At 41.8% G+C, this 13,097-nt stretch overlaps 1 protein-coding gene across 1 annotated transcript in view; it reads left to right on the forward strand.

Annotated features, from left to right (window-relative positions):
* Window positions 1-13,097, forward strand: part of LRRK2 (leucine rich repeat kinase 2) — a 1,602,077-nt gene that overhangs the window by 209,203 nt on the left and 1,379,777 nt on the right. The window contains exons 5-6 of the mRNA XM_085654107.1: window positions 3,291-3,425; window positions 4,711-4,845. Of these exons, the coding sequence (XP_085510233.1) occupies window positions 3,291-3,425; window positions 4,711-4,845 (270 nt within the window). The remainder of the gene's footprint in view (window positions 1-3,290; window positions 3,426-4,710; window positions 4,846-13,097) is intronic.

The following is a 13,097-nucleotide window of genomic DNA, read 5'->3' on the forward strand; positions in this document are numbered from 1 at the left end:
ACGGCTTTGGCAGTGAAGATAGAGGGAGGCTTGATGTAAGCTCAACTAAAGGCCATTTTGAAACTAGTAGAGGAGAAACATGAACAATGAGGTGCCAGGGCACGTTTGGGAAAACTGATCAATGTAAGGGGGCCAACTTCAAACTATGTGAATAAGCAAGGTGGACAGAACTCCCCTTACACTAAAAAAATGCTTTGAGACAGACTACAAAACTCATCACATGTTGGTTAAGGATCTTGAAGTTAACATTAATAGGGGGCCTACAAAAGGCATGGAAGCTGGAAGTGGAAATACAGCACATGACAATAAGATAAAGTGTAGAAATGTTCAGAGTGTTTTATGCAAAGCTGTATTCTAAAGAAAGGAGTGACAATAATATCTGGTACTTTTTGGAGAACCTTACATTCTCCTGCATCTCAGAGGGAAAAGCAGCAGAGCTAGGATCCCCTACAGTGAGGACAACATTGGGATCACAATAAACACTTTGAAGGCCAGCAAAGCACAAAGGTCTGACTGCATTATTGAGGATTTCTACAAACCTTATTCAGCCAAACTAGCACCCCTTTTCAAAAGAGTATTACACTCATTTCGTGAAACAGAAATGATCTTCCAACTTTCGAAAAGACCACCACTTTGGTGATATGGAAACTAGGGTATGATATCATTCAGAAGGTGCGGCATACAGAACGATCACATTGTTAAATTTGGAGATAAGAATCTATAAGACATTTTTGGCTCTTCAACTTGCTCAATTTCTCCATCAACCAATTTGGTTTTGTCATAGCAGGGAAAACCCTTGGCAGTATAAGAAGGCTAGCCCACCTTGTGGAAAAGGTGAAGCATAAGAAATTAAGGGCTATTCTAGTGGTTCTGGACTCTGATAAAGCTTTCTACAGGGTCAACTAGATTTCAGGCAATGGTGCTAAAAAATTAGGACTAGTGGACCAATTTATCAAGATGTCAATGTCCAGTCATCATGCTGAACAGTCTTCTATGACAATAGATGGAGCACGGTAGCGGACTTTAAATTGTTCCTGAGGTATGAGGCAGGGTTATCTTTATCTCCTTTACTGTATGTCATAGTTATTGAACCATTGGCTCTGAAAGTCCGAATGTCCAACAATATCAAGCTCCTACCTTTTGGAGAGGTGCAGCGTATAATCTCACTTTTTGCTGATGACGTTCGCTTATTGAGTGAACTGGGCACCTCACTTCACCCCCTGTAGTAAGTATATTAGGATGGATTCAGGATACAAAATGTATAACCATTAAGCAGAACTACTGCTCTTGCGACTGGCAGCTGGGTATGTGCAGGGGCTAACTCAGAGGTTTTCCTTCAAGAATATATTAGGGAGGACTAGATATTTATGGATAATACGTACACCTTCCTTTAATGGGTGGTATGTGGCATCACTCTGCCAAGGTAAAATGGGAGAGCTTCTAAACATCTTGGCTGGGTCACGATCAGCGGGCAAAATGAGCATAATCCAAGACTGCTGTATGTTTCCCAGTTCCCTTATGGAGAGAAATAATAAAAGCCCTTAATAAAATTTGTTTGGCAAGATGGAACCCTGTGTCTAAAAGAAGACCCTGAGAACTCTGAGATGAAAGGAAGGACTAAACTTTCCTTCTGTAGTTAATTATTACTGGGCAGCCCAACTATACATTTTAGGTGAATGTTCGACAAGAGAGTCAGATAAACACGGAGTCCACGTGTACAGGGCGGTGGTGGGAAGGACACTTTGGGATCTCCTATGGCTACCAAGCTAAAACAGGCCTGCCAATGTGTATTGTAGGCACATAATGCATACGATTCCAGAAATCTCACTCATCACATATTTCCTGTGTCTGCTGATGCCCATTTTGATCATCCAAAATTCACCACTGGACTGGGACACATACATTTACTAAAATGTAGGACAAGGGAGTGTGTCTGCACACATATTTAGTGGCAAATTGTTGATATCTTTTGGTGCTTGCAGAAAAACATATGGTGTACCGCAAACAGAAAGGTTCCGAAATTGTCTGCATCATTAACTCAGATACTCGGTCCTCCAAAGGGGTTAGGCGGAGTAGTGAAGTAGCAGTAAGACATTTATTAGAAGGTGAGAAGCTCCTTATTTCGTATGAAGGAACTATGGAATGAGTATCGGTTATTTATAGATTTCACAGTTCCCCCAGAACAGACGAACCATGGAAATGTATGGGCAAATTGGAAGGGGTCTAACAAATAAAACCACCTCCAGAAAGATAAGAAACCCTCTGGAGGACAGTCTGTCAGTCTAATAGAGAGAATCCGTACTAAAAATTAAGACAGGGTGAAACCTCACTCCAGACAAGCTCCATAGGATGATTCCGGGGGCGACTGATAAATGTTGGAGGAGCTCAGAGAGCTAGGTACACCTCTACAAATATGGTGGGCCTGCCCTAAAATTGGAAGGTACTGAAAGGACGGAAGTACTTACGTTTGTTAGCATACCATGTACCACTGCTATAACAATATTGGGATTATGCCCTCCAAACTGGGAAGAGAGTCCTTGTTAGGACTAGAAATTGATATAGCAACTATTAGTTCCAGTGCATAGCCAACAGAAACCAGTCCAACTTGGCGTGCATGATGTTAGAGGATCTGGGATACAATGGCAATAGAAGGATTGATGCCACACTTTACTAGAGAGCGAGAAAACGTCCTTGCGATTTGACAATCATTCATAGATTACTTGGATAAAGAACAATTGGATATGACATGACCCCCTAGGTTGAGAACTCTCAGAATGTTGGACCAATTCAGAAAAGGATGCTAAATATGGTTGTATTGCGAAGGGCGATGTAAGGCCACACTGCGGTCCAAACGGGAAGTTTCCCTTTCATATCACTTGCACAATTTTTGTGCATTTTTACAGTGGGAATAATTAAGAGTTAAATGCCAATGGGATCCGATATTTAGGGTTTTAGCACGTGCAGTGGGATGGCATTAGCAGTCTTCCAGTGCCCAGAGTTCCAAACGCGGCAGCAGTCTAGTCAGAGAAAATAAAGAAAGAATTGTTAGACCACATGAACAAGGTACATTCCAATATGATGTATTTGTATTTTAGTAATTAATGGATATGATTTAAATATACTAGAATGGTTGATTTTTAAATCTCACGAATGAATAACTGCATATTAAAAGATAAGTTGTCCAGATTTAGCTTGAACAATTGTAAAAAGTTTACATTGCTTTTAAAGGTGAAACTTTTTTGTCTTTCAGCATGTAATACGTGTTTTATCTTTTCTCATTTTATGCTTAGATTCCATAGTGCTTCTGCTTTTGCATGAAAAAGAGGATGTTTTTCAATTGTTATGTGATGCCATGCGAACTTTCCCTTATGATGAAGATGTGCAGAAATATGGATGCCAAGCTTTGCACTTTCTGTTTCAACAAGGTACTGTTTGAATGGAATGAGGAGTGTTCTTCGTTACTTTTATATTGTCTGGTTTTCCGATTTTTAACCTTATGGTTAATCTGCCATCTAGTGGCATAACAGAATATTACTTCTATAACTGTTAATTTAGAGACAGGTGTGCTGCAGCTGCATACACATGCATACATCAGATGCAGCAAGGCCCATTTCCTGCCCCCTTCCCAAGCTTGCTGCCTTTTCTTTTGGTGACCATGTGCATCCCTTCACCTCTCACGGAACGTGATTTCTCATGGGGTTTCCTAGCACAATTTCTTTTGAAACTTAGACTCTCTTAGCTGTTTTTCTTTCTTCTCTTCTTCCTCCATTTTCTGCTCTAAGGTTCTTTCTTTAAGCCATACTTACAATCTCACTAAACAAAGGTAGGACCAGATCTGCTTTACCTTTGTTTTTCTTGCCTTTGGGATAGTCATGCACTGCACATCTATGGGCAGACCGCCCAAATCACGGTGAGTATATCTGGCCCATTTTTAATCCACTGTTCACTCACTTGCACCAAAAAAACTACTCGCGCCACTGTAATCAGGTGTCGAAGCACACCCGGATGGCACTCGGCTATCCGGGTGGGACCCCGATGATGAAGCATGTCACCAACTAGGTTGGTGAGTGAGGGGTCTTCTAAAGAAAAGAGAATTTTTCGTGCCTTGCGCGTTTTTCCCAGTATTTTGGAGACTTAAATCGGTCTCCCGGATGTACTCCTTCTTTTGTTTGTTTAAAGTATCTCAAGGGGACTAGGAGTATTTCCCTCCATTTTTATGACAATTCCCTTCTCTCTCTCACTTGTTATGTATACAGTCGCCATTATAACCTCTTAAGAATTACATCTGGGCCCCAGAAGGTGCCCCTGATCTTCATTTGTTCTACTTTGAACCGCTCCTATTGTAAGGAAATATATTTACAATATATAATTCTGGTTGGAACTTCACTTTAATTGTACGTTATTTATGTTGTATGTTGTAACCTGTGTAACCCTCCGAGAGCAAGTTGGACTGCTCACCCACATTGAACATGTTCCCCTTCACCACATACATCAATTAAGCACAATTGCACATAAAAAAATGCAATGGGACTAAGTGAGCTGCTCAAGCATTGACAGGAAATACTTGTTACTTTGCCCAGTACCTTGGAGTGCCAGAGGCTCTGAGGTAAAAGCATGAGACAATGGTAGAAAATGCTGTTTGTTTAAAATGCAGGCAAACTTTATGCCGGGGTTAGTAATACTTTTTCTTCGATTTTCCTCCCATTGTAGTCACAGAAGAAGATCTGATGGAGTTTGTTGAGAGTAAAGATCATTTGGTCATTTTGAACGCACTCAAGCAGTTTCATAAGGAAGAGGGTGTTGTTCTCCCAGCGTTTTATGCTTTGCTTCCTTTAGCTGGTCCATGTAAGTATTTAAGTTAATTACTGCTGTAGAAGTGTTGGCTCACAACAGCCTTTGTAGAGAGGTCTTCCAAATATTTGCTCTGAACCACCTTAGCAGAATGTTTTGTAGTCAGGCTCTTCTCCCAAAATCTGTGACAAGAATAGAGGCAGCAGGAGGGACAGGGCTGAGCGGCGGGGACAGAGCTTATGAGAGCCACACTAAGGGCTTGATTTAGATCTTGGCGGATGGGTTACTCCATCACAACGGTGATAGATATCCCGTCCACTGAATTATAAATCCCATTATATCTTATGGGATTTATATTTTGGCGGAGGGGATATCCGTCATCGTTGTGATGAAGTAACCCATCTGCCAAGATCTAAATCAGGCCCTAAATGCGTGATTCATAAACATGCAAATATATCATACGAAAACATAAGGCCCCATAGTTGGGGTGCTGCAACTGCATCTGCTGCACGAATGGTAGCTGCAGCCCTGAGAAGCAGGCTGTGTCCTCTGCCTCTTTTGCTCCTTCCCCTCATGCCTGGCCATCACTGCGATCTTGAAGCAGACTCTGTCTCTTCCAGTAAAATGAACCCCTGTGCCCATTTTGTGAAGGCAGTCATAATTGTGATGCAGGAGGCTCCTTACAGTCTTGGGGTCCAGTGCTACTACTCCTGCTTCACTAATGTAGCTACTGCCTTATGAAGCAGGCAGTCTCCTCTGCCCTTTGTTAAAAACATGTGCTCCAATTGTTTCCCACCCCCTTTCTGCCATCGCTCTCTGAGACTCAGCTAAGATATCTCCTCTGCTTCAATTTTTACCTCTGTCGGACCGTGGGTTCAAGGCCAAAAGCAACACTGGCACAGCAGATGTGTACTGGGCCCTGATGCTAACAAAGAAGAATAGTGAAAGTGCCATAATTGGAGTTAATTTGGCCTTACACTCTGGGCCCTGGTGCCACTGCCATATACAGCCCCTTCCTCTGGGCCACCTCTTTGAGGCTATCCAAGGCTCTCACTACTTACCTCTTTCTCCTGGGCAATTACTCTGAGGCCCAAGGGGCACAGATGATCAGAGCTCTGTGTCTGAATGTCACCCTGCTGGGCTATTCACTGTCACCCCTTCAACTCACCTTGAAAAACATATGCATGTAAACAGAGGTCAAAGTGCACGGGATCTATGAGGACCCATATGACTATGCTATTTAATCTTACAAAAGCAGTTCCCAAACTTTTTGTTAAAAAACACAACCATCCCTGAACAGTTAATGTCGCCCTTGAGGTGCCTTCACCTGAAAGTGAGTGGAGGGCGATATTAGGCTGGGATGGGGTTTCCTGTGCTGTTAAGTACAGGAAGGGACAGAGAGCAAGGGTGAAACAGGCCTGGTGCCTGAATGAAATGAAAATGTGAGCAATTGGTTAATCACCAAATGTAAATGCTGCTTGGGAGCCTGTATAGGCATGAATTGATCGAGTCACTTAACGGTGACACTAAATACTTATTTTTGATAGGAACTGCCAGGGTGTTATCTTGTGAGGTCTAGAAAGTGTACTTTTAATAGACATATAAAAATATTTGCTCTAGGTAGTTTACCTATTACTAGCATATATACTCCGAAAGCAATTGTTTTATCTTAAAACACTAAATCATTTTGCAGAGCCTAACTTGTGTATAATACAATTTTAAAATAATGACTTGCATATTCACAGTGCTGTCTGTTTGAGGCTGGGACCTCGTGTCCCTATAAATACACAAGTCACTATTTTCCACACCTGCAGTAATCACTTCAACCAAATAAAATTTCGTAATGTCAAAGGAATGTATTGCCAACCAATTAACAAGCATTTATTTTTTATTTAAGGATTCTGCATTATTTAATGTCCAGTTAACTAAAAGTGAAAAACACGGCACTTGCAGAATATTTTGTTCGAGGCATGTGTGATTGTAGATACATATGCTGTGCCTAAGTCCTCCATCTAGTGGTGGGCTCGCATGATTGGAAGTTGTTGTTCTTCTAAGAATGTTTTCAATTCACGATGTTGTCCGAATCCTCCTCCCGGAGATAGTGCACATGGGCATCGACTCCATTGTTAGATTGTTTTTTCACTGCCACTGGGTTCAGATGTACTCTCTCGCCCTCAGTTCGCTATCATCTCGGGTTCCCTTTGGTTCACTGTTAGTTCATCTAATCAACCATATTGTCTCTAGTGTGTAGATTTTCTTTCATCTCGAGCTCAGAAATAATCCCTCTTGTCGACTTTATTGACTTGCTTAGCGGCCTTCTGCCACACCTGACTGGGCCCCTTTCCTAACATTGAGCTCTACCCGAAAATTAGCTTCTTATGGAACGTACTCCATTCCATTTTTTTCGAACAACCACTGAAGATACCTCCATACTAACCAACACTCGGCCTGCAACTTATGGCTCACAGATGTTGAGCTCAGACTGCTCTGGCACCGATGGCAAAATGGGCATCGGCACCGAAATGTTACACCTTAGGACTAAAAAAACACCTGAGCCGATTCTTGAAACAATGCAAGAATGGCTTGATCTGAAAAAAAGACTTTGGAAATTCAACTGGAACAAAAAGATTGTCCTACAATCAACAACACGGCTAACATCTAAAAGACACCTTGTCTTTTGAGGTAGCCATTGCTGATCATATTCTCCCTCCAAAGAAAAGCAAAAGGGGCATTGCCACAAGCCCTCTACATATGCCTATTCCTACTTCTCTCACTCCACCATCACCCTCTCATATTTCCACTCCTCCACCTTACTCTCCACAACAGTTGGAAGAGGGCAACCTTACATCACAGACACATTCACCCATTAGGGATGAGGAAGATGATATGGGAGAAGATACATAACCTACAGACCCTGGGGATGACTATGATGTAGACCCACAGGGGGATACAGACGCCTACCTCTACCCAGCATGTCCATCTCCACCAGATGATGCTGCAGCTTATCACAATTTAATAGCTAGAGCTGCAGCATATCAACGAGTGCCTTTACATAAAGAGCCAATAGAAGCAACTTCATTTTCAACTCGGATATCTACACAAAGGGGCTTACAATATTTACCCATGCTTAAAGGAGTTTTACGCCATGCTGATGACGTTTTTAAAGATCCTGTAAGGGCAAGAATTATAACTCCTTGAATAGACACAAAGTACAAGGTAGCACCATCTGACTCTATATACATCAAAAGTCAATTAACACTGACTCTTTAGTGGCTGCTAATGCAAGAAAAAGGGCAAACACACAGTCTACGGAGGATGCAGCTCCCCCAGACAAAGAATCCAAATTAATTCAAGCATCAGGTAAACGGGTAGCCGCACAATCGGCTAATCACTGTAGAATAGCTAACAGCCAGGCCTTTTTAGCATAGTATGACAGAAGACACTGGCATGAGATAGAGAGGCTCATCCAGCCTCTCCCAGAAGAACATAAAAAAAGGGAGTATGAACTGGTTAATGAGGGCAAACTCATTACAAACAATTCTATTAAATGCGCACTAGATTCTGCTGAAGCAGCAGCAAGAGGCATAAACACAAACACAAACATCCTCGTACGGAGACATGCTTGACTCTGTATCTCAGGGCTCAAAACTGAGGTGCAACAGGCTGTCCTTAATCTATCCTTTGATGAGGAACACCTTTTTGGACCACAAGTGGATGTCGCACTCCAAAAAATGAAAAAATTACACCATTGTCGCAAAATCTATGGGTGCCCTTCAATCACCCACATTATGGGTCCTTTCGTCGGCCCAATTTTAAACAAAGCACAACAGTTGCATCAACAGACACCACTGTATCACACTGTAAACACCAAGGGCAAAAATCCACCTCTAAAACCTTCTACAAAGCCATTTATAGAGGAAATAATTTTAGAGGTCATGGGCGAGGAAATAATACCCGTACCCCAAATACTTCCTCCAAACAATGACTCCTTTACTATTCCCCCGATCATTTATCACCTGTCGGGGGACGTCTACAGCAATTTCTCACAGAATGGAAACAATTACAACAGATCAATGAGTTTTGGACATTATCCAATATGGCTAATGCCTAACTTGTCATAACCCCTTCAAACATTCCACCAAAAAACACACAATCTTCCCAAACAACACCAACTTCTGCTCAAGCAGGAAATAACAGCTCTTCTACTCTATATTCACTATACTTTCTCATTCCCAAAAAAGATGAGTCACTAAGACCCATTTTAGACCTCCGACCCCAAAATCACGACCTTCGTTCGGAACACTTCCACATGGTCACCCTGCAGGAAATAATACCCCTGTTGCAAAATCGTGTCAGCACTAGACTTCAAGGAAGCCTACTTCCACATACCAAATAATCCCGCCCATCGCAAATACCTACAGTTTGTCTTTCAAGACCAACATTATCAATTCAAAGTGCTTCCATTTGCAGTCACCACCGCACCACAGGTATTCACCAAATGCCTCGGGTAGTTGCAGCACACCTCCGCAGAGAAAACATTGATGTATTCCCGTACTTGGACGATTTGGCTCATAAAAGCCAACAATACTCAAATTTGCAACCAGCATACCTAAACCACTATCGGCCTAATACATCATGTCGGGTGAACCATCAATGTGCACAAGTCACATCTCCAACCATTACAAATACAACCATATTTAGAAGCAATCCTAAACACACAATTAGGGTTGGCATACCTAAATACGGTCAGAATTCAAAACATTATAACACTACTCTAAAGGTTTCAAACAGGGAATCAACTCCGTCAGGACAGTAATGCATCTTTTAAGCAAATTGGCCTCCTACATTGTAATAGTCCCATATGCACAGCTACACATGAGACCACTAAAAGAATGCCTTTCACAATAATGGAATCAGTCACAGGATCAAATGAACAATCTAGTGTTGGTAAACAGATGCACACATCACTCTCTGCGGTGGTGGAACTCACAAAACCTTTCCAAGGGGTGGGCGTTTCTCGACACAGTTCACCAAGCCATTCTTACAGCTGATGCTTCTCTGACAGGATGGGGAGCCCATCTACAGGATCCAACAATCCATGGTGTATGGGAGCCCAAACACCAGGGTCCCCACATCAACTACCTAGAGCTTCAAGCTGTTCACCTGGCATTGAAAGCATTCCTAGCTCACCTAATCAACAAACCTGTATTGGTCCAAACGAACAACATAACAACTATGTACTATCTGCAAAATCAGGGTGGCAGGGGCACTGTTTGTAATTATCACACCTAGCACAAACAATCTGGCACTTAGCAATACATCACAACATTCATCTCATGTACCAGCGACAAGCAATAAACTTGCAGACATCCTCAGCAGGATGCAGCAACAAGTACACAAGTGGGTGCTCCACCCCCAAATACTGCAACCATACTTCCACAAATGGAGGTTTCCACAAATAAACTTGTTTGCAACTCCAGGAAACACAAAATGCCAAAACTGTGCTTTCAGGTTCCCACACCCACTATCCAAAGGCAATGTTCTATGGATGAACTGGTCGGGGATATTTGCCTACGCTTTCCCCCCTCTCCCACTGCTTCCGTTTGTGGTCAGAAAGCTCAGGCAAACATCTCTCACCCTAATTCTCATAGCCTCAAACTGGGCTCGGCAACCATGGTTTACCACACTACTAGAGCTCTCACAAGTTCCTCACAAGAAACTTCCCCTCAACCCAGACCTTCTCTCTCAGAACCATGGCAAAATCAGATATCCCAGTCCCAAGGAGAGGAACCTTGCCCTACGGCTCCTGAAGTCCTAGAATTTCACAACAGTGTACGGATATTCTTAAAGAAGCTCGTAAACCTACAACTAGAAAATGTTACTCAGGTAAATAGAAAAGATTTGTGTTCTATTGTCACAAGCAAAACGTTAACCCTTTACAAGCACATGTACAAACAATTGTTTGTTATCTCTTGCATCTTCAAACATCAGGCTTACCATACACTTCAATACGCCTACACCTAGCTGCTATTGCAGCATATCTACAAAGTAGACATTTGTCTTTATTCAAAGTACCATTCACTAAAGCTTTCATGAAAGGACTAAAAAGTCAATCCACTAAAACTCTCACCAGCTCCAACTTGAAATTTAAACTTTGTGCTAACAAGGCTAACGGGGCTTCCACTTGACCCACTACATTCATGTCAACTACAATACTTAACTTGGAAAGTAGCATTGTTAATAGCTATCACTTTACTAAGACATGTAATTGAGTTCCAGGCACTAACCCCAGAAGAACCATTCTTCCAGCTTCATAGGGAAAACCCAAAGCTTCTCCTCAAAGAAATTTCTCCCTTTAATATTAATCAATCTATAGAATTACTTGTCTTCTTTCCGCAACCTGATTCAGTGGCAGAAAGAGCGCTACATAAACTGGACATCAAAAAAGCCTTAATGTATTATATTGACAGGATTAAAACATTTAGAAAAACTAAGCAATTATTTATTGCTTCCTCACCTCCACATATTGGAAACCCATTTTCAAAAAATTTGATTTCCTGGTGGATAGGTAAATGTATTCAAACGTGTTATGCTAAAGCTAAAATACTTTTACCTGTTCATCCTAGTGCTCACCCAACTCATAAAATAGGAGCTTCTATGGAATTTTTATTGAACATCCCTATTGTTGACATCTGCAAAGCAGCAACATGGTCCACTCCGCACACTTTCACAAAACATTATTGTGTGGATGTTTCAGCACTTCAATAAGCTAATGTTGGACAAGCTGTACTATGTACATTACTTTAAACAACTGCGAGCCTCACAGGCTAGCCACCACTTGGATAAAGGGACAGTTTTACAGTCTATGCACATCTACACATGCCTCAAACGGATTATGTTACTTGCCCTGTAAGAAACTGTTCTTGCCATGTAGTGCTATAGATTCACATGCGCCCTCCCACCTCCCTGGACATCTGTGTAGGTCGCAGTTTACTACTTTCATTTACATTACTTGCATGGATAACACATTAGTAATGCTTACTCTAACTTCATTCTTACCCGCCTTCGGAAAAACAATCTAACAATGGAGTTGATGCCCATTCGGAGTATCACTGAGAGGAGGAGTCAGACATCCTCGTGACTCGAAAACATTCTTACAAGAAAAACAAATTGCAATCATCCGAGCCCAACACTAGATGGCAGATTTATACACAGCATGTGAATGTACAGCACTACATGCCAAGAACAGATGCTTACAGGGCAGGTCACATAAGCCTTTTCTTTTTAGTCTTGTTTTTGACCACAGTGGCAGGGCTGAAAACGTGGCTAAAAAGAGAAACATATTCTGTGTTGTTTTTCACTTTCAGTTAACTGCATATAAAATAATGCACAGGCCATAAATACAAAATAAATGCAAGTTAAGCTAATCAGTTGGAAATATTTTTATTTGGGTTATGAAACTTCCCATCTATTTTTTTAACATTTCAAGGACAACCTGGAAATGCACCAAAAACACAAAGTTGCACTTCCAGTCCAACTTCATTTACAAGTACTTGTTGAAGCATTGGGGCCACCCTCAGAATGTCGCCACGGACCCCCACGGGTGCCTCACATTTAGAAGACCTTTGCCTTAGTATACAGTTATGTTTCCTCTAATGAGCATCATAGGATCTTACTAGAGCTGATATTACTTTAGTAAGTATTTACTTTGTGAAAATCTAACAATGAAGGCACAATAGTATTCATTTGAGCTACTCTGGAACGTCAATAGAAACACTTAAGAATTGGATGTATTCTATCCACCCCAAAAGCTGCATTACCCCCCCCCCCCCACTTCTGGGCCCAACCAGAATCTACTTCTGTAACTGTTAATTCAGTCTGAATTCACTGGTACCACACACACAGGGATGCATGCTTCATAAATGTCATGTTTATGTTCTCTATGTATGCATGACTTCATGTATTCTCTTGTTATACTGAATGGTTTAAATCAGATTCTGTTTATGTGAAACTCAATTACTAACTAGGAACATTGACACTAACAATCAGTGCATCTTTTCAAGACGTTTGTTGTTTCCTCCATCCCATTCCCTTGTTTCTTCTGCTCTGGTAGCTTATGATGCAGTATGTGGCTTTAAACCATATGTTCTAGGCCACCGACCATTGGCTCTTGCCTAGAGTACAGCATCCATTGTACAGAAGCACATAGTGTGCCACATTAGCATCAGGTCCCTCCACAACCACCTGTTTTGCATGCAGAGTTAGGGTGCTACTGGCAGTGGCTGTGTGTGGGAATGCATGCCAAG

Source organism: Triturus cristatus, chromosome 4_1 (genome assembly GCF_964204655.1).
Source record: "Triturus cristatus chromosome 4_1, aTriCri1.1, whole genome shotgun sequence".
Classification (NCBI taxonomy): Eukaryota; Metazoa; Chordata; class Amphibia; order Caudata; family Salamandridae; genus Triturus; species Triturus cristatus.